Source organism: Schistocerca serialis, chromosome 1 (assembly GCF_023864345.2).
Source record: "Schistocerca serialis cubense isolate TAMUIC-IGC-003099 chromosome 1, iqSchSeri2.2, whole genome shotgun sequence".
Lineage (NCBI taxonomy): Eukaryota > Metazoa > Arthropoda > Insecta > Orthoptera > Acrididae > Schistocerca > Schistocerca serialis.
Window position 1 is genome coordinate 89181096 of NC_064638.1, and position 22470 is coordinate 89203565.

The 22470-nt window shown below is 39.1% G+C and overlaps 1 protein-coding gene across 1 annotated transcript in view; it reads left to right on the forward strand.

Moving 5' to 3' along the window:
* The window catches only part of LOC126462401 (uncharacterized), a 108376-nt gene that overhangs the window by 46377 nt on the left and 39529 nt on the right, over positions 1–22470 (forward strand). The window contains exon 4 of the mRNA XM_050096070.1: positions 11509–11640. Coding sequence (XP_049952027.1) covers positions 11509–11640 — 132 coding nt within the window. The remainder of the gene's footprint in view (positions 1–11508; positions 11641–22470) is intronic.

Below are 22470 nucleotides of genomic sequence, written 5' to 3' on the forward strand. Positions count from 1 at the left end.
CATAGCTCTACATGGTGGCCCATCAACTAAATCATTACTACACCAGACAAGCTGTCAAGCTGTAGTTACTTAGTGTTACCCATGCAAAGCTGGAGCGGGTCACTAATTGAATATACAGGGTGTACATAAAGTCCGGGAACACTTTTAATTATTTATTGCATAAGAACCAAACATTGTACAGATATCATACATACGTCTTTTTGAGGGAAGCCCTGAAAGTTTTTTTTTTTTTTTTTTTTTCATGTATACCGCCACAGTGTAGTTTGGTAATTTGCTGATAGTCAGCGCTAGTCACAAACATGGGGAGTTCAGGTGTGGGGCGAGCTTTCTGTGTGTTGAACTTCGACAAAAACAAGTGTGCTACAGCTGTTCAACGGATGTTTTGAACCAAGTACGGTAAGAAGCCACCAACAAGGAAGGCCATTTACCACTGGCATAACAAATTCATTACCATGGGTTGCTTGTGTCCGGCAAAGAGAAGCAGATGTCCCAGTGTGAGTGAAGTGAATGTGGAGCGCGTACAAGAGACATTCATAAGGAGTCCAAAGAAGTCGGTGCGTCGTGCATCCCGTGAACTCCAAATGGCTCCAATGACAATGTGGAAAGTCCTGCAACAGAAGCTGTCTATGAAACCATTCAAATTGGAGCTAGTGCAAAAGCTCAATGATGATGACAAAGACAAGCATTTTGAGTTTTGTTCGCAGTTGTAACAACTGAATTAAGCTGGGGATGGCATTGTTGATCGCTTAATTTTTAGCCACTGTTCACACTAATGGGAAAGTGAATAGGCATAATTGTCGAATTTGGGGTACAAAGCATCCACACGAATGCATTGAATTTTAGGGTGATTCCCCAAAGGTAAATGCTTTTTGTGCCTTTTCACATCGAAAACTGTACTGGCCATTTTTCTTTGCCGAGAGCACGGTCATTGGATATTCCTACTTGGACATGTTGCAGCAATGGCTGATGACTCAAATGCAATTGAACTCTCCATTCATCTTTCAGCATCTGAACATGGACCTGGTGCATCAATGTATAGGCCGTGCTACAGAAGGGGACAGCTGTTTCATGAAATGGCCTCCCTGATCACCAAATCTCACTCCATGCGACTTTTTTCTGTGGGGACACATTAAAGTTCTGGTGTATGTACCGCCTCTACCACGTGATGTATCAGAGCTGCGGGAGAGAATATGGGAAGCGACCGCCACAGTCGACGATGCCATGCTAGGATGGGTGTGGCAAGAATTCCATTACTGTCTCAGTGTCTGTGGGGTCACTCATGGTTTGCATATTAAAAAAGTATTTGTAAAAAAAGAAAAAAAAAACAAATTAGAGTTTCTCTTCAAAATGCAATATGTGTGACATCTGTACAATGTTTAGTTCTCGTGCAATAAATAATTGAAAGTGTTCCCGGACTTATGTACACCCTGTACTTGTGTAGCTCCATGGAACCTGCTAAAAAAAAATCTGTGTGTATATATAAGTGTTTTTAGGTTCTTATTTTAAGATAATCTTTTATTTTATTGATATGTTTATGTAATTATGAAATTTTGAACTGTGTAAACATTATATGTTCAATACTATTGTCGATAAACAGATGAAACTGTTATTATTACTACTACTATTGCTTTGTATTAAACATATGAATAACACAGATTCACTTACCAGGATTTTATTTGCTGTGACTAAGGCATTTGAGTGTGCTCATGAGAACATTCTTTTGGACAGACTTAAGTTTATGGGTTTCAAGGTACAATAAGTAACTGTTTCATTTCATATAGAGCTGGTGGGAGGCAAAGCCGCATATTGGGTGACTCATAAAGTTTTCATGGTAGATCTTTCTGAATGGAAACACATTGCTACAGGTGTTCTACAGGATTCAGTATTGGAAAGTTCCTGTTCTAGTTATGCAGGGTGTGTAAAAACTGTGTACGAGGTCTATTAAAAAAAAGTCCTGAACTTTTGTAATTTCATGCCAATGGTATGTTGGAGCAAAATGTGGTTGTCATTCCTGCACGTGCCTGTGTTTAATGTGTGACTGCCAGAAGTTAGTTATTGTTCAGTGTTGTGTTGAGAAGAATTTTGTGTCACACCTTTTTGCAAATTTTGAGATGGCGGAGTTAGAGCAGCAATGCTTCTGCATTAAATTTTGTGTTAAACTTAAGAAAACCTTTACAGAAACACACCAAATGATGCTGAAAGCTTTTGATGAGTGCGTAAGCCATACTTGGTGTTACAAATGGTTCACATGAATGGACGTTAAAGATGATCTTCATGCAGGATGCCCTGCGACATTTACCGATGATGCTCGTGTCAGGAATGTCAGTGAGATTGTCTCTGCTAATCGAAGACTGACTGTCTGAGATATTGCAGAAGAATGTAAGATTTCAGTTGGATCATGTCATGAAATCCTGACACAGCATCTTGGAATCCATCATGTTGCTGCCATATTTGTTCCACAGCTTGTGAGTCAAGAACAGAAAGACCTTCTCCTCAGAATCTTTCAAGAGCTTTTGGATTTCGAAAATGAGAATGACATGTTCCCTAAGAGAATCATAACTGGTGATGAGATGTGGGTATATGGTTATGATGTGGAGACCAAGGTTCAGTCTTTACAATGGGTCGGGGAAAGGTCTCCAAAGACCAAAGGAAGCTTGTCAGGCCATGGCAAATGTTAAAGCCATGCTGATAGTTTTCTTTGACTTTGAAGGATTAGTTCATCATGAATTCATGCCACAGGGACAAACTGTTAATTGGTAGTACTATCAGGGCATGTTACGATGCCTGTGAGAAAATGTGAAAAGGAAAGGTCTTGAAATGTGGCAAGACAATTCATGGTTCTTTCATCATGATAACGCACCCACAAATTCATCACTGTTGGTGAATAAATATTGCACAAAAAGTGCCTCATCCTCCGTATTTCCCATACTTGGCCTCTGATGATTTTTTTTTTTCCAAAGTTGAAAACCAAATTGAAAGAATATAGTTTTGTAATGATAGATGAGATAAAAGGAAAGTCACAGATGGCGCTTTGCATGATCCAGACTATTTCCGTTAGTGGAGACAATGTTGGGAGCAGTGTATCAATTGTGGAGCAGAGTATTTTGAAGGAGACCATGTACAATAAGTAAAAGATAAGTGTGAAAAAATTTTGTGGAGAAAGTTCCAGAATTTTTTGAAAAGACCTCGTATACAAAATTTTAGTGTGTTTAGAGACATAAAAAGAAATATTGTTTTTTATGTGACAAAAATTCCACTTGGTCACCAGTTCCCCAATAGGAGTCCATGAAGGGTTTGATATGAGTGATGTTTGGAGACAGTGTTCAAACTGCTTTTGTTGAATATGGTTTAGAGATGTAGCTGAAAATGTCATCCACTTGTCTTAATGTACAACTGTCATCTTGTGCGTTAAGATTGTCTATGCTCAAAAAACCAGATGTTTCATAAATAATGGCAGCAACGTCAGCCAAACATACAACAATCTGTTCTGGTGTGTCTTTCACTATCTCATACACAATTTGCTTTACTCCTCCCAAAAATAAATAAATAAATAAATATATCTAAAAACAAAGATGATGAGACTTACCAAACAAAAGCGCTGGCAGGTCGATAGACACACAAACAAACACAAACATACACACAAAATTCTAGCTTTCGCAACCAATGGTTGCTTCGTCAGGAAAGAGGGAAGGAGAGGGAAAGACGAAAGGATGTGGGTTTTAAGGGAGAGGGTAAGGAGTCATTCCAATCCCGGGAGCGGAAAGACTTACCTTAGGGGGAAAAAAGGACGGGTATACACTCGCGCACACACACACATATCCATCCGCACATACACAGACACAAGCAGACATTTGTAAAGGCAAAGAGTTTTCTCTTTGCCTTCTCATGCTCAAGTAGCTGCAAGGACACCACCTACTAAAATGCTAGAGAAACTGTAGCTATGTAACCAAACAAAGATATCCCGCCAGCAAAGGTATTGGTATGAATGTGTGCACGGCTCAGGATGGATGAAAGCAGTTTGTAGATGCCATTTTTATTGCACTTTGATTATCACGATATATTACTAATGCGTTACTACCTTGTTGATAAGAGTTCAGTTTATAGCTGTAGGAACCATACACCTTTGTGAGCTGCCGACATCATTACCATGCATTCTGCCTTTGCTGTAGGAAGTGCTACATTTCGCTGTTTGCACAAATTCCATGCGATACTGCCTTTCTGGAACAGAAACACGTATCCAGTTCAAGATCGCCTAGCTGTAGGATCAATAGCAAGTTTGCATCACACCATCCAATTATTTCTGTTAAGTCACATTTTCTTGGTCCCTTAAAGATACCCGAGTTCTGTGGATCATTGCAGCCCTCACTTGACTTCTTTACAATATGTAAAATATTTGGTCTTGTCACTTTTGCAGTAGACAACAGACATCCTATCACTTGGCCGTGAGAAATATTGGCTCTTCTTTCAGTAGAATTTTTATCAAATGTGGCATTCACTTCAACAGGAGTTCCAACAGGTCTGCAGTTGGACATATCAATACTTCATTTATATGCTTCTTTGGATAATCATGCCTGTTTTGGGATTTCTAGTTACGATTATACTAATACATTATTTCACTTTGCCAATACTTTTCCTCCAGAATTTTTCTTTTATTTTTTCTTTGATTTCTAGATTGTTTCTCTGATAGCTAGCAAAAATTAGTAAATCATTTATCCACACTGTACTGTTAGATGACCCTTGAATTGTCATCTATGGAGAGTGAAATGAGACTTTAGGATGACAGTAGATTTGTCTAATTAACATCTTTATTCTGATCCTCAGCCGTAGTACATCAGAACAGCTTGTAGTACCTCAGGAACAGCTTGTTGGAAGTGTCCAGTTGCTTCTCAAGCGAAACAATAGCTGTCTATCATTGCTGACAGTGCAAAGAGCAGAGCCGAGTGTGGTGTCACTCGAATGTGGCTGTCAGCAACGTCTCTGGTTGCAATGGTGATGATCGTGCGGCAGCACAGTAGCTGATACCATGGAGGCGGCTGTGACCTCCCTCCAGCGAGTGGGTGACACACTGCTCAAGCAGCGGCTGCCCTTGTGACTCGGGGTAGGCTGCCCATGGTCGAACAGCGGACACCATACTTCGTTCTGGGATGTTGCTCCAAGTGTCACAGGCTTGTGGTGTAGGCTGTGATACTGAGATGAGAATATTTTAGTACTCGAATGGCTGAGTACTTATAAAATTCAGACTATTCATTTAGGGCTTATGGCACATACGCTACAAACTTCCATGGTGGCAATGAAGGAAAGGCTCCATCATTCTGCTAGCGTATTGCAGAGTTGGCTGTTTGTATATTGCACCCAGCTGGCTCTGCTTTGCAATGCATGTCAGCTGTGTTTTGCATCGCAACGCATAACACTGTTGCCTGCCTGTTGCTGGCTCTGTTGCAACTCACTTCCACTCCGACATACTTGTTGATCAAATATGGTCGATAGGCTGTAGTAGTGAATAACATTATTGACAAAATAATACATGTATAGGGATCAATCTAATTCCTGTGTCAGCTAACCTGCCTCAAACCGTACAGAGACTTTTGTAGCAAACATACTAGGATGCCTTCCGAGTACATCTCTGGTTGTGACTTAAAAATTTCAGTGTCAGTGTCCTCATGCACAAGTGCACTAACTGCACCCATATGATCAACAGTTCGGTTGGAGTTAGCAACCAAAACAAACAGGTAATGAATGAAGCGTACCTTACAACTGGTGAGAATACTTCATCATAATCAGCACCTTTTCTTCGAACACATACTTTAACTACTAATCTTGCCGCATACTGATTTATTTCCTCCTTGCCGTCTTCATTTTAAATACACACTTGCATGGTAAAACTCTTTTTTTTTTCTTGTGGAAGAGCTACCAACGACCACGTTTAATTTTTCATCAAGGAGTTGTACTGTTGATCCATTGCTTTCTTCCACTGATCACCGTGAGAGATGATAAGGCTTCTTCAACAGTCTGAGGATCATCCATCCATGAAACCGAAAAAAATAAACTGAAGTTGGCTTCTTCATTCTTTCTGTACTGAATAATCTCTTTAAGTTGTAATTAGGTATGGTTCAACATGACCAATAGACTGAACAAAACTTTATTCCATGGAAGCATTAACAACTTACACACACACAATTGGATAATGTATCAAAATGCAGTGGTCGAAACTCGGGGAGGAGAAGAAAGCTCGTCTTCTACTATTTTTTTAAATTTATTTACTGACGCAGAGGTTTTGGCACCAGTATTTATCTTTGTGCCTCCAAAGCGCGCCTGTGTAGCGCTACATATATTCAATGGCAGAAGTTAGTTGTAGCGACACCTACCAACATTTTTCAGAACTTCCACTTACTTTGCACTTGATTCTAAGCCGCAGGTGGCGTTTTGGATTACAAAAACCAGAAAAAAAAGTGCAGCTTATATTCGAGTAAATACGGTACCGTAGTTACTTGGTCACAGATCGTGTGCTTATTATGAGGTTGTTCTCAGTTCGATGTAACACAGCTTCCTCAAACTGAACAATTCACACACTGTGTGTAGTCTACCAGTTTCCCATCTATGGGATGCTGATTCATGAAGATAGCTGCCAGTTATTTGAAATGTGACATGATTTGTTAACTTCCTCCTTGGAATTTGTTCTGCATACAGACGCATTGCTTCTCAGCTGTTGCATTGTACCTCCCCATAAATGATATGCATGTCAGCTATCTTGCTTAGGGTGTAATAAGCCATCAATAATATGTAAACATCATTAGAAACTGTAATGTAAAAACAACGTAAACAACAATAATGTAATTGTTTCTCCAGAAATGCGAGCATGCTAGCAGAATGAAAACTTATCATTCCTAGAAGTAAGATGTAATTGTTTTGCAAATCACCTTCCGTTGTCAACATGTTGCAGTCAAAACAACTGTGGACAGTGGCCTAGGGGAAGTCCAGTGTCAAACCTTTCAAGGGCCCTTAGTGGGGAAACATTGCACCTGTGACGTTTGCTATGTAACAAAATTGTTTCTTTTGCAACTGTAATGAAAGTTTTATTAAACCCAAAAGCGTTTTGCTTTAATTTAAAGCATCTTCAGTGGCCACTATAACAATATGGTTCTTCTTCTCTTTTTTTCCTGTCTTACAATTTAGTTTGTTAAGATCATCAGCAGGTCGTGTGCTTTTACTTCTTCTATAAACAGTATTAATTCTTACTGTTACACAAGGTGGTTTTGTTGTCTACACCATTCTTCCTGTTCTTCACATATATATGTTAGATTTTAACACACAGCTCTTTCACATGAAACTAAACATATTCATGTTTTTGTATGTTGTGAAGAACCACTGTCATCTGACCATTTCGTGTGTTTCGTTTTGCTATTGCGGGTTGCGCTCACCTTTTATTTGTTTTGGTAGTGGTGGGAGTGTTTGCTGTTGTTCTGTGTGCATGAGTGCTTATATTTTCCAACTAGGTGTGTGTGTGTGTGTGTGTGTGTGTGTGTGTGTGTGTGTGTGTAAAGGTAGCTAACATGTTTTACACACAGTATGTGTAAATTATTGCTGTACTATGGTGGTTGATGTAGAATTGGGATATTGCCTAGTTTGTGATATTATTTTGTGGTGTCTTTCTCTACAATATGTTTTATTAGTTGAAATAACATCTGGTTGCTGATGTTTGTCTGTCATTTGTTATGTGTTTCTTATCTGTTATTCCTTTTTAAATCTGGAAGCTTCCTTGCAGATCTAGGACTTGTTTCATGTTAACTTGTCTGACCTAAGTACAGAACATCACAGCTGCTACACTAGTGTTGGTAAATACCAGATTTTTGTTACATGTCAGTATGATCTTCCTCCCTTAGACATTTCTATTTTTATTCCTTGTTGTTTGAAGATGTTTCCAATTTTGTGTGTCAGTGTGTCTCTATATGTGAGTGTAATTAATAATGAACTCAAAACTGACAAGGGTGAAAGTATACAATAATAAAAGCAAAGACATTCAAGTAAATGTGAATGAGCCACATTCAAGATAACTGCGAAAGTGTTCTTACAAGCCACCACAAACTTCAGTATGAAATATTTTCATTTTTAATACAAATGTATTTGAAATCTGAACTTTTTGAGTAAGTCCTCATTTAATTAGCCTCAAATTTCACCTGTGGTGCATGATTGGGAAATATGGTTGTTGTGTCATGGGGCACTAGCACAATTTAGTGCTGTGTGAGATATCTAAAGCATCAATATGATCCAAAGTGGATAGGTTAAGCAGGACCTATTCCTTGGCCTCTAAGATCACCTGACCTCAATCCTCTGGATTTTTCTGACTGAGATCATCTCAGAAGTGAATTGTATGGCACTCCCATTTATATGGTTGAAGAACTGGAACAGTGGATTGTATAGTTTGGTAAAGATTTAGGAGATGACTCCAGGTGTTTGAAAGGATCCCCAACGCAGAGCAGAGATAAGTGCAGTATTGCATTCAGTTGTGAGGATGACATGTGGAACACCTCATTTAACAGGTACAAGTGTGCAGTAAATTGCAACATGTAACATGCCGAATTCGCATTCTGTTAGCATATGTTTTTCACCCCTGTCACTTTTTACAATTAAGTGCGATACAGTGTTTAAATGACTTAACATTTTACACTTATAAAACAGAAATATTGTTCTTTGGTGTTGATGCAAGCATTCTAATGAAACCAAAAGAAATGTAGCATCAGAAGGAAAAATAAATGTTCAGCAAAATTATTGATTGGTTTTTAGTAAATAGCTTATCACTGAACATTTGGGCAGCAGGGCAAGAGTTCATATGTTTCTGCATGTGATAGAGTTTATCTGATATTAATAACAAAAGAGCATTGGGGAAATGAAATATGTAAAACTGAATATTCAATATTCCTGTTTCTCCCCTTGTTGATCAGAGCTTCAATTGGAAATCTCGTATAGATTTTATAGATTTTCTCAAACACTTGAAGTTGGTAGCATTTGTTCTGCCTGACAGAGTATTCATTGCTCAGAAATATACTGTAAGGATAAAAGTCTGGTGTCTGTCCTTGAACCTCATACAGGCAAATGCTTGAAAAATTAGGCATACCTTACAATAGATTTACTCTCATTGTAAATTTGTTGTGAAGAACCAGTTACAATTTGAAGGTAGTGCTGGCGGTCATGTATATAATACTAGGAACAAAAGTGACTTTCCCTATGCACAAAGTAACCTTACCTTTAACATATGGAGGAGGAAAATTTGAAGCCATAAAAGCATCCCACCAAGAAACTTGCAGTTTAGAACCAAACATTTGGTATTTTACCAGTATTCTTTTGATTGTCCATTTAAAGAAATTTGAAAGCAACCATTAGATAATTGTCTTTAGAAAAATATTGTCTGTTAGATTCTGACACATGTTTACTGCTGATGGGTCTTCAGTATCCTTTTGTTGTTGCAGTTGCTTCCTGGAGACAGTGGCAGTTTCTATAACCTAGTTATTGGTTTCAAAAGACTATGACTGCCATATATTTTCACATTTCAGATTTATTTGTCCTTGGTATGTCTTATATTATGAATAAAAGCACTTCTATTACAATTTGACCATTTCTGTTTACACAGATGCTACATTAGCCATTAAAAGGTAAACAGTTGTTCAGCTGGATCATTTGTGGAATGAGACATACATAGTTTTTGCTATTTGAGCAATAAACCAAGTCTGTGAGTGCCCAGAACCAATGTACTGGTCCATTAATCTGCATTTACTAGAATGCTGGAGACAGTGCCAGTTTTAGAGTTACTGTTTGCTGTAGATTTTTTTACATGAGAGACCTCACCTAAAGGTGTTGTTGCTTCATTATTGCAATCCCCTTCTGTCCATACTTCATCTGATCCTTCAGTTACAGTACCATCTCCCAGTGCAATGGGTTCATTTGTACTATCCTCCAACTGTCTCATTGAGTTCAGCCTAATCGTAAAATATTTTACAGTCACAACAGTCAAAAAGCAGAAAAAAATTGACAAACTGTGAAGTACTGAACTACACTAATGATTTTGTCTTTAGTCAGGATAGAAGTATTCACAAATGAAAACCATAATTACTAGTTTTTGGGAGAGTCTAAGGTTTGTATGAGGATGCAACTGTGTAATGGTGATTTGTGGTAGTCAGTGGGAAACAGTGTGTGTCCACAGTGAGTCTTTCACTCAGCAGCAGAGGGAGTGTCATTTTTTAAATTTCTTGGTAGATTGAAATTACGTGCTAGACTGGGACTTGAAACCCAGAACTTCACCTTTCGAAGGCAATTCTCTTTCCAACTCAGCTCTCCAAGTATGACTGAAACTCACCCTCTTAAGCTTTGTAGCATTCTTTTCAAACATTATGACACCTCAAGACTGCCATCCATACTCCAAGATTACAACCCCTGAAACTGTAACGATAGTGACATCTGCGCAATGCACCCACAGGCTGCCATCTACACTAACTTCACAACTGACAAACCATATAGTATTAAAGGTAGGATGACACATGAAACTTCTCTTGTTTCCTGATATGTTAACTGCACAACTTTCTGTATTAGGAATATCCCTCCCCACATTGGCAAAATTCATGAATTAGCTCAGAACAGTTGTGTTCCTTGGAGATTTGATGAGAGTGCACTACATTAAAATTCGAAGAGGCCTGTGGGGCTGTTATACGACTTGCCATTTGTATGCTCCCACCTAAGACTAGTTCTGCTTGATCTCTATAGATGAGATCATGTTCTTGCACATATCCCCCCTTCCCACCACCTTGCTGGATTTATTCTCCCTCCTTTCCCACATTTTTTCCTGTATGGTGTATGTTAGAATTTTATCTTATTGTTTATTTAGTTACTTATTCTTATCCCTAATATGTAAAACTATCCTTCCTTCCTTCTTTTCTTTTTTCTATGTTTTTCCAAGCCTATTATTTTTCCCCTTCCTTTGCCTTCTTTAATCCCTTTATTATTTTATGTATCTTCCTTTTGTAATCTGTCTTTCTATCTTTACTACTCACTCTGTCTCTTCTATGTTATCAGTACTAAGACATTAAAATACGTACTAATGCACTATTTTTAATATTCCACTCGCTCTGATGCCTTTTCCTTCACCTTTGGATCTCTTCCTCCTCATAACAGGTGGGTCCTTGTTAGCCTGGGATGTGAATTACCTGCCACACTGCTCTTTCCAGCACCCCCCTACGAATTCTTCTCTTCTTACTGAAGGAGAAACCAATTGTTCTGGAAATTATGAGCCTTCTGTTCTGTTTTGTGTGTTTCTATCATCCATACTGGATACTGAGTCTTCTGAAGGTAAGTACAGGCCTGCCTTTCATTTTTTTGGGATTTTAACATGTAGTAACTCTTCCCTTTGTTAGCTTTGCTGAGCACTCTCTAATTGTTATTACTATTGATTATTTTTTGTTTTATTAGTTGGGCATAATGATTAGTTTTTTTGTAGTTCAGTTTGTACTTTATTTTTTGCAGGCAATTTACAATCCAGGTGACAATGACATTGGTGGTGAAGATGACAGTATAACAGAACAAAAGCTGCAAAGATATAAACTGACTTTTAGTCAGCCTGATCAAATTGACATTAAAAACATTACTGTATATAAGGTAAGCAGGGATATTTTGTTTGTTTCTGCTGGAAAAGGAAGTTTCTGTAGCATAGTTAGTTGTTTAAAACTTTCAAAATGTGTTAAATATTAAAAGGGTGTTTTTGCACTCATGATCAGGATGTCCAACTTGCCACATCATAGTATTTCTCTAACAGACAATACCAGGGAGATGGAGTATAAATGATGAGGATTAGGGAGAGTCAGAATGAGTACTATATTATCACACCATCATGCGCATTCTCATTCCCCTCTGAATGTTCTGTTGCTCATCTACTGTCTGTTAAACTGACATATTTTTCCATGGCTACATATGAAAAATTGAGCAGAAGATAGGTATTTGCCAGAAAAATGTGTAATTTGACCAACATTTCAAGTTGATAAATTCTTCTCTTATCATCATCTTGCTATGCAGCCTTTCACAGCTTCCTGATATTTTTTTTTCTTTTTCCTGCCCCCATAGATCTTGAAAGAGAACTTCTCGTTCTGGAAGCTTGTTCTTCTGTCAAGATAACTTTGTACTTTATGCTGGTTATAGTGTAAGATATCACTTGGTTAAACACATTGTCAACACACACCGATGAGCCTAGTTTCTGCGTTGGAGGAATTCCGTAGTTGAATGAAATACATTGACATACTACAAAGGGCGTTCAAAAAGTTGTGTACAGCCGTCTTCCCCCCCCCCCCCCCCCCCCCCTGCAGGAGGAGAACAAATTTTTTTGTGAACATACTTGGAACATTTAGTTACACTTTTAGCCTACTCAATGTAGCCTCCATTAGCTATGACACATCTGGCCCAATGTTCTTTCCATGATGTAAATGCACTTTGGTAAAATTCTGGGGATTGACTTTTACACCATCGCTTGACACAAGAAATAAGGTCTTTCTCACTATCAAATGATTTACGGCACAGGTGGGCCTTCAGACGACCAAAGAGGTAAAAATCAGAAGGAGCCAAGTCCGGACTGTAGGGAGGATGGGAACAATTTTCCAACCCATTTTCGTGATTTTCTCCTGCGTCATAAGGGCTGTATGGGGTTTGGCATTGTCATGGTGTAGTCTGATGAGCTGACCCTGAAGCTGTGGTCTGTGGGTCTTGATGGCACATCACAGCTTGTTCAATGACAAACAGTAACATTCTCGGTTAATTGTGGAGCCAGGTTCCAAAAAGTCAATGAAAATGAGACCACACTGATCCCAGAAGAAGGAGGCCATCACCTTTTGGCCTGCTGTTCGTGAAAGTCTTGGTTTCTTCTTTCGAGGGGAACCTGGATGACGCCACTCAATGGATTGGGTTTTGCTGTCAGGTTCAGACAAAAACAACCATGTTTCATCCTGGGTAAGGATGCCACTCTTCAGTAAAGGTCTTCATGAGACCCTCACACACATTCTCCCTCATTGTTTTCATTTCTCTTGTCAATAATATAGGCACCCAACGTGCACAGATTTTTCTGACCTTAGTGACTGTACCAGTGATACCACACTAACCAATGACAAACAAGTCATTTCAGCAAGCTGTTCTGTCGTCACACATCTGTCATTTTGGATGATTTGATCAATGGGCTCCTTATTTACATCACTCACTGCTGTTGATGGTCTACCACATCATGGCTTGTCCAGTAGAGAGAAATCACCTTCATTAAATCTCTGCAACCACTGCTGGATACTGGCACAACCCACTGTGTCCTCTCCATAAACAGGAAGCAACTTACTGTGAATTGATATGGCAGAGTCATTGCTATTCTTGAAGAGGTACTCAATCACCAACCTTTGTCGCAACCTGACATGTACGTCACAGTCCATTATGGCTCACCTGTAAATAAAAGAAAATATTTTTATATACCAACTTATAGCTAAATGTTCCAAGTATGTTCACAAAAAATTTCATTCTCCTCATGCAAAAATAAAAAAAAATTAGAGATGTCTGTGCAAAACATTTTGAACGCCCTTTGTATGTACTAAGTGACAGAGACAGGTACTAACAGACTCTTGAAGAAATAAGATCCAAACACATTTGGCTGTGACCATGTGAACAAAGCCAGACAAACTGAGCACTTCATTTCTCAAGGTGTGCTACCACTCAGCTTTTCTTAGACAAACGTGTTATGGATATACAGTAAGTGTCTTGATCAGGATCTCCAGGGTCATCTGTCTTGGTTGACTTGTGTGTGCGACAGCAGTCACTCTCATCTAGTGGAATACTTCACTGTTGGATGTTAACAGATATAATAAAAACAATGTCAACACCAGCAACAAATGAGCAGCTATACAACTCGGAGCTTTCACACTATTATTCGTGAGTATTCTGGAAACTGCATGCTGCAAGGAGCTCAAAGTCTTGAAAGTAGTTATATTAGTAAATGCCAATGTCAAAATATGACAGTGTTGATACTGAAAAGTACATGGAAATAAATCTTCTCTCTCTTCACAATGTTTTTATTCAGGCCATTGTTTAAATAGTAGCCAATTCAGGCTACTTCTATAAAGCACATTAACAACAAATTATGACTAGTGCCAATTTACTCACAGTGATAATAGTGACTGTGTAGTATGAACATTAGTATTAACAGAATTTACATCAAGTCCAGATATTCTGATAAATTATGGAAGTGGCTAATAAGGTACTGTTTTAATTTCTTGTTTAGTATCTGAGCATTTGCACCAGAAATAAAAACTTCATTCTGAAACCTAGAAAGGCACATATAATGTGTATGGAAATTATTAATACTTATAGTATTGTGATTGTGGATATCACAGTTAATCCTAAATTTGTTATTATTACTCTTCTTTAACATCAGGGAGTGTGTGTATTGACACTCCCAAGATTCCTGAAGAAGTTTTTACAAGAAGTTCAGGTATCAACATTACATTTCAATTGTCCATTTTTTCTCTCTCGGCACTTTCAGACCTTGTTAGGAAGAATTCATTGAATTTAGTGGCCAATGATTAAATTTCACACCATCTGTCTCATTGCTCCTGTCATCCAGGAGCTGAATATTTGCGTCTACGTACATACTCTGCAGACTACTGTAAAGTGGTTGGCAGAGGGTACTTCGATTTATTTCACATTTTAGGATTTCTTTGTGTTCCAATTGTGTATGGAGCATAGGCAGAAAGACTGCTTAAATGCCTCGGTGTGTATTGTAATTAGTCTTCTTACCATTTACCATTTCTAGTTTATTCATTTCATGCTTAATAATGCTCCAAATTTCCTTTGATTTGTTCTCAGAATTTTTAATTTTTGGTAATTTTTTTTTTCATTTTTGGCGCTACAGTAAAGAAGTTTGCAGTATTTGTTGAAGCCCACATTTAAATTTTGGTTGGAGCCAATTCTATGGTGCACCTGATTAAGATTTTCCATGATTTCCATAAATCGCTTCAGGTAAATGCTGGGATGGTTTCTGGGAAAGGACATGACTGACTTCTTCCCCATCCTTCCCTAATTCAATGGCACCAATGACCTCGCTGTTTCACCCCATCCCCTGAATCAGTCAATCAACCAACAAACCTAATAGTGTGCTATAAATAAAGCTCTCTCTTTGTGGCACAGGATACTAAATTCTAGCAGCAAGGTTACCTTATGTAAATAGCCTTTTGCTCTCTGTATTTTTTGCTACCTTCAGAATTTCAAAGAGAATATTCCAGTCAACACTGTCAAAAGCTTTCTCTAAGTCTACAAATGCTATAATAATAGGTTTGCCTTTTCTTAACCTATCTTCTAGGATAGGTTGTAGGGTCAGTATTGCCTCTCATGTACCTACATTTCTCTGTAATCCAAACTGATCTTTCTGGAGTTTGACTTCTACCAGTTTTTCCATTGTTCTGTAAAGAATTTGTGATAGTATTTTGCAAACATGACCCATGAAACTGATACTTTGGCAAATTTCACGCCTGTCAATAACTTCTTTTTTTGGAATTGGAATTATTTCATTCTTATTGAAGTCTGAGAGTATTTCAGCTGTTACACAACTTGCACACCATATGAAAGAGTTTCATCATGGTAGTCTCTCCCAAGGATGTCGGGTATCAGTAGTTCTGATGGAATTTCGTCTACTCCAGGGGCCTTGTTTCAGTTTAGGTCTTTCAGTGCTGTGTCAAATTCTCCTCGCAGTATCACATGTCCCATCTCATCTTCATCTACGTTCTCTTCCATTTCTATAATGCATTCAAGTTCATCTCCTTTGTATAGACCATCTATACACTTCTTCCACCTTTCAGCTTTGCGTTCTTTGCTGAGTACCTATTTTCTGTCTGAATCCTTGATATTTGTACAGCTGCTTCTCTTTTCTCTAAAAGTCTGTTTAATTTTCCTGTAGGTGATATCAATTTTTCCCCTAGTGAAATATGCTTCTAAATCCATACATTTGTCCTCTACCAATACCTGCTTAGCCATTTTGCACTTCCTGGCAGTCCCGGTGTTTAGATGTTTGATTTCACGTTTGCCTGCTTCATTTACTGAATTTTTATATTTCCTCTTTTCATCAGTTAAATTCGAGATTAGCCTTTTCATAATGTTACCTCTGAAACTCTCAACAACTTTTGGTTCTTTCAACTTGCCCAGTCCCACCTCCTTAATTTCCTAAATATATGCAGTTTCTTCAGTTTTGATCTACAGTTCATAACCAATAAATTGTGGTCAAAGACCACATCTGCCCCTGAAAATGTCTTACAGTTTAAAATCTGGTTCCAAAATAATTTCTGGCTTACCATTATATAATGAATCTGAAACCTTCCAGTGTCTTCAGGTCTCTTTCAAGTATACAGCTGTCTTTCACGGTTCTTAAATCAAGTGTTAGTGATGATTAAAGTGTTATCTGTGCAAAATTCTACCAGATGGCTTCCTCTTTCATTCCTCTCCCTCAGTCTTATTCACCTACAATTTTTCCTTCTATTCCTTTTCCTACTGTTGAATTCCAGTTCCCCATCACAATTAAATAAATTTTTTTCTTTTATCCTATCTTATATTTTTTCAATCCTTTCATCATACGCAGAGAAAATTGGCATATAAGTTTGTACTGCTGTGGTAGGCATGGACTTTGTGTCTGTCTTGGCAGTGATAATCCATTCGCTATGCTGTCCATAGTAGCTTACCTACATTCCTATTTTCTTATTCATTATTAAACCCACTCCTGAATTACACTTATGTGAATTTATATTTATTACCCTATATTCACCTGACCATAAGGTCTCTTGCTCCTACTACTGAACTTCAATTCCCAGTACATTTAACTTCAACCTGCCCATTTCCCTTTTTAAATTTTCTGACGCACCTTTCTGATTAAGGGAACTAGCATTCCAGGCTCCGGCCCATAGGACACCAGTTATGTTTCGCCTGATAATGACAAACTCCTAAGTAGTTCCTGCCCAGAGATCTAAACAGGAGCTATTTTACCTTCAGAATATTTTACCCAAGAGGAAACCATCATCTTTTAACCATACAGTAGAGCTGGGTGCCCTCTGGAAAAGTTATGTCTGTAGTTTTCCCTTGCTTTCAGCTGTTCACAGTACCAGCACAGCAAGGCTGTTTTGGTTGATGTTACAAGGCCAGATCAGTCTGTCATCCAAACTATTTTCCCTTCAACTACTGAAAAGGCTGCTGACCCTCTTTAGGAACCACACATGTGTCTGGGTTCTCAACGGATACCCCTCCATTGTGGTTGCATCTACAGTACAGCTATCTGTATTGCTGAGGTATGCAAGCTGCCCCACTGATGGCAAGGTCCATAGTTCATGCTTCTGTCTGAAATGAAATTAAAATTCAAATCTACACACACACACACATTGAGTTCCAGTTATTTCTACTAAGCCTTATTTGTACTCTCTGTAAAAGCCTGTTGAAGTTTAGAATGTTTCTTGTTGGAGATGTGCACCTTTAGAACTGCTGTCTTGTATGTGTCCAGGTCCATTATTGAAGCACAATGACTCAATGAGATGTTCAGTAGAGTGAGGACTTAGGTGTGTCATCTGGAGTTTAGTCAATGTTTTGTGTATTTAGAATATCTCCCTTTCCTGATATTACCCCTGCAGTAGTGTGATTACAACTTGGTTCATCAGAATCATTTGTTCACTTTCTGTGACTTCAAAACAGTGTTGTATTATGCGTTGAACATTTACAGAAATAGGAGGGCATTCTGGAAAGTAATGCCTTTGAATTTTTATATGAAATCTCTTAAAGCTTTTTAAATGAAACGAACATTATTAATATTCTGTATCTTTATTCTTCATGTTTATACATTTGTTTCTCTACATAGTCAACATGCCAACAAAGACATTGATCCCAACGAGAGACCAGCTTGTTGATACCATCACCGTACAATATTTGACTATGTTGATGGAGCTACACTCTCACCTCTGCTTGCACTGCTTCATCACTATCAAAGTGGAGCCTCCAAAGGTTTTCTTTAAGTTTTGGAAACAGCTCATGTGTGGTCAGGCATTGTCATGCTGAAGAGAGGGTTCTCCAAGTGTGGATAAACTCTTCGAATTTGAAACTTGATTACAGCAGGCTGTTTCTGACACCAACATAGTTATGTTACAAACTGTGATGTTATACACTACATTCAGAGCTTTCTAGTGACAGAGGTTTGCAAATATGTAGACATGAAGAATAAAGATGTAGAATGGTAATAATGTTTTTTTTTATGTAAAAAGCTTTAAAGTTTTCACATAAGCAATTTGGAGGCATTGCTTTTCAGCTCGCTCTTGTACATTTTATTTTCCAGTTTCCTTCAATGGTAGAAGCAGCTCTTGCATAACAGGTTTTTTGTGTTTTGATGAAAAAGTCCAAATGTATTTTATCCTTTGTATTGTCAAAGTTGCCATCCTTTTGTTTTTCCATTAATTGTAACTGTTGTGCTATAGTGATTTAGCACATCTGACACCAGAAACATTGGCCCTAAAAATTCCTAGTGAAAATATTGGCGAACACAGGGATTGGACAAACACTGCTCCCATTACAGAGAATGCTTCTGGAAATTTGTTGTGCAGACTACCTTGTAACCTCACCTTACATTAATTTAATTGTAACTGTTGTGCTATAGTGATTTAGCACATCTGACACCAGAAACATTGGCCCTAAAAATTCCTAGTGAAAATATTGGCGAACACAGGGATTGGACAAACACTGCTCCCATTGCAGAGAATGCTTCTGGAAATTTGTTGTGCAGACTACCTTGTAACCTCACCTTACATTAATTTACACATAAAATCTGGCAGTGGGAGATGTAAAGTAACGGTTACTCCAATATCACAGGTGGGGAAATTGTTCTTGGAGGGCGACTATGATCCGGCCTATGTTATACTATGTGGAGTAAGGAACTATGGCTAGCTATTGTTCATTGAACGACGATATGTATTGTGCAACTTTACTTTTGTTTATTGTAATTCAAAAAATCAAGTAAATTAATACCACCGTTTCGCTCTCAATCAGTTCAAACAATGGTTCTCACTTGAATTGGGCACTTAGATAGATTCTTGCAATGTTTGTGATGCTGACTCTGTCATCTACTTTAAAGAGTGAAACAGGTTTCACATTAATGTGAGGAGTGTTCCGAGAAATGTGTCTAATGCCCTCCTCAGTTGCATAATTCAGGTTATGGTTCAAACTGCTCATAGGCGAACAGTACAAGGATATGTGCCTGTGTGTTCCTGGACTATATGCCACCCAAGACTTGCGTATTCAGGTGGCCATGCACAACTCTATTGCTTCAAAATTGTGAACACTCCAAGGAAATTATGGCACTCTTGCTTGACTTGTAAGGTTACTTAATCTGAGTAGCATTGAGCACTGTTAAGAGAGAGGTGCATGTGTTGCATGTTACTTCAACCAACCAGTACGATTTGTGAATGGTTGTCAAGGGATTGTGAATCATCATAGCTCCACAACACTTGCAGTACCCTGTGGAATCCATGTCATGTAACTGTAATTAGAGCAAAAAGAGATACCACATACTACAGTGGAGTTGTCATTTTCAGTTTACATCTGACTTGTTATCTGTCCTCTAAACCCTCTATCATTTACCACATTTTTAAATGTCACTTGTTAGTATTTTATTTCCATTGAGTGAGTCACGAGGGTATTTATGATGCTGAACAAAAAAGCTTCATATGGAGATATGCCCTATTCCGAATGGTTTCTGAGCTAGAACACATTTCATCATCATCATCATCTTGGACAGTTTCCAGCCACTGGCTGGGTCTGTCGGGAACACAAGCCTCTCCATCGTGTTCTGTCTTTCCACCATTCCCCCTCTTCCACCTTCGTCCAGTTCTCTCCTCTTCTCGTCACACATTCCTTCACTCCCTTCACCCATCTATCTCTTGGTCTTCCCCTGGGCCTCTTCCCCTCCAGTTGCAGATCAAACATCCTCTTTGGAATTCTTCCCTCATCCATTCTCTTCATGTGTCCATACCACTGCAGTCTTGATTTTTCTATCCTGTCCTGTACTGGTTCCTCCTTTAGTCTTTCCCTCACATACACATTTCGCAATCTGTCTCGTCTTGTTACACTCAACCTGCTCCTCTGGAACTTCATTTCAATAGCTTGTATTCTACTTTTGTCGCTTTTGTGCATTACCCATGTCTCACTTCCGTATGCCAATATGGGGACAAAGTAGGTTCGGTATATAATTCCCTTGGATTTCTGTGGCACCTCCTTGCTCCAAATAAGCCCCCTAATGCATTTGAAGAACTGCCCTGGTTTTCTGCACCTTTCATTTATTTCCATTGCGTTTCCCCCCTTACTTTCAATCATGCTTCCCAGGTACTTGAAGTTCTCTACCACTTGTAGTTTTTCCCCTCCACAAGTTATATCCACATTTGGCCTATTCTTCTTCCTTGTTGTGACAATTATTTCACTTTTCTTTGCAGAGTAATGCATTCCATATTGTGCTGCCGTTGCCTCCCATACATCTAACTGCTCTTGCACCACCTCCTCGCAATTTCCCCATAACATCAGGTCATCGGCAAAAAGCACTGCTTTCATTTTATGATCTCCAATTGCATCTGATACTTGCTGTAGGATTTCATCCATAATAATAATAAACAATAAAGGCGAAAGTGCACTTCCCTGTCGCAGCCCATTTTCCAGCTTGAACCATGCAGTACGTTCCCTCCCCACTTTCACACAACTCTCACTTCCCTCATACATTTTTCTGACTTTTCGTGTTATCTCTTCATCTATCCCTTTTGCGTTCAGCACATCCCAGAGCTTGTCCCTATAGGTACTGTCATACGCCTTCTCAATATCTAAAAAGGCCATGATTAAGTCCTTCCCGTACTCATAGTGCCTTTCCTGCAGTTGCCTTACCGCAAATATGAGGTCCGTTGTTGATCTTCCCGGTCTGAAACCATACTGCTCCTCTTGCAGTCTACTTTCAGTACTGCTTCTTATTCTCTTCTCCAGGATCTTTTCATAGATTTTTCCACAGTGGCATAGCAGGGTGATTCCTCTGTAGTTCTCACATCTCCTTTTATCCCCTGTCTTGAAGATCGGGACTATAATTCTTTTCTTCCAATCCTCAGGAATTCTGTTCTCCTTCCACACCACCCTCAGCACTCTGTATAGCCACTGGGTTCCTACTTCTCCTGCTGCTCGTATCATATCCACTGTTACTTCGTCCCAACCTGGTGCCTTGCCCCCTTTCATCCTCTTTATGGCTTCTTCCACTTCATTCCAAGTTAGATCATCAATTTCCCCACTATTATCATCATCTGCTGCCTTAGGTTCTCCATCGCTGTTAGTTACCCGCTTGACGGCATTCAACAGATCTTCAAAGTACTCCTTCCAAATCTTTTTGAGCTCATGCATTTCCTCCACAACTCTTCCATTATTATCCATGGTCCTCAGGCACTCGCTTCTGTCGTTCCTCTTTATTTCTTACCACGGTGTAAAGTACTTTTTTGTTCCCTTCACTGTCCTCTTCTAACATTCTTGTCCATTTTTCCATCCACTTCTTCTTCTCCGCCCTTACTATGGTCTGTGCCGCTTTCTTGCTTCCCTTATATTTTACCCTAGCTTCCTCTGTTCGGGTCTGGAACCATTCTCTGAAGGCTTTGTTCTTTCGAAGTACTGCCTCTTTACATATGTTGTTCCACCATGGGGTTTCCTTACTTCTCCTCTTTGTGCTAGTTCTTCCGCACACAGTCTCAGCTGCCTCAACTAGAGCCCTCTTAAAATCTCCCCATTCTTCTTCCACTGTTCTCTGATCTTCCTTTGGCAGCTTCTTCCTGATCAGTGTCTGGTACTGGGTCCTCCGTTCATCCTCTTTCAGCATCCATGTCTTCAACCTTTTCTCCTGTATGTCTGTTGCCCTCCTATCTTTTTTCTCTCTCAGGGTGGCTACCAACAGCCGATGGTCACTGTCTAAGGCCTCAGATGGAATGACCTTAACATCTGTGACGCTGCTCATCATCTGCCTATCCACTAGTACATAGTCTACTACTGAAGTTTGGGACCAGTCTCCACTGTACCAAGTTATTTTGTGGCTACTTCTCTTCTTGTACCAGGAATTTGCGATTGCCAGCCCATTCCTCTTGCAGAATTCCAGCAACAATTTTCCTTCTCTATTTCGGTTCCCCCAGCCCTCTGGTCCCATTATCTCCTCGAATCCTTTCCTGTCTGTGCCAACATGTGCATTGAGGTCCCCTATTATAATCTGATTACCTCCATTTAGCTGCTTTTGCATGTCATCTTCAGATTCCTCCTTCTCCTGTTTTGTACACCCCACCTGTGGGGCATATGCTTGGATGATTTCAATGCTTTTTCCTTTCACTCGTACTCTGGCTTTTATCATTCGATCATTGATACCTTCCACCTCCTCCTGCAGACCCT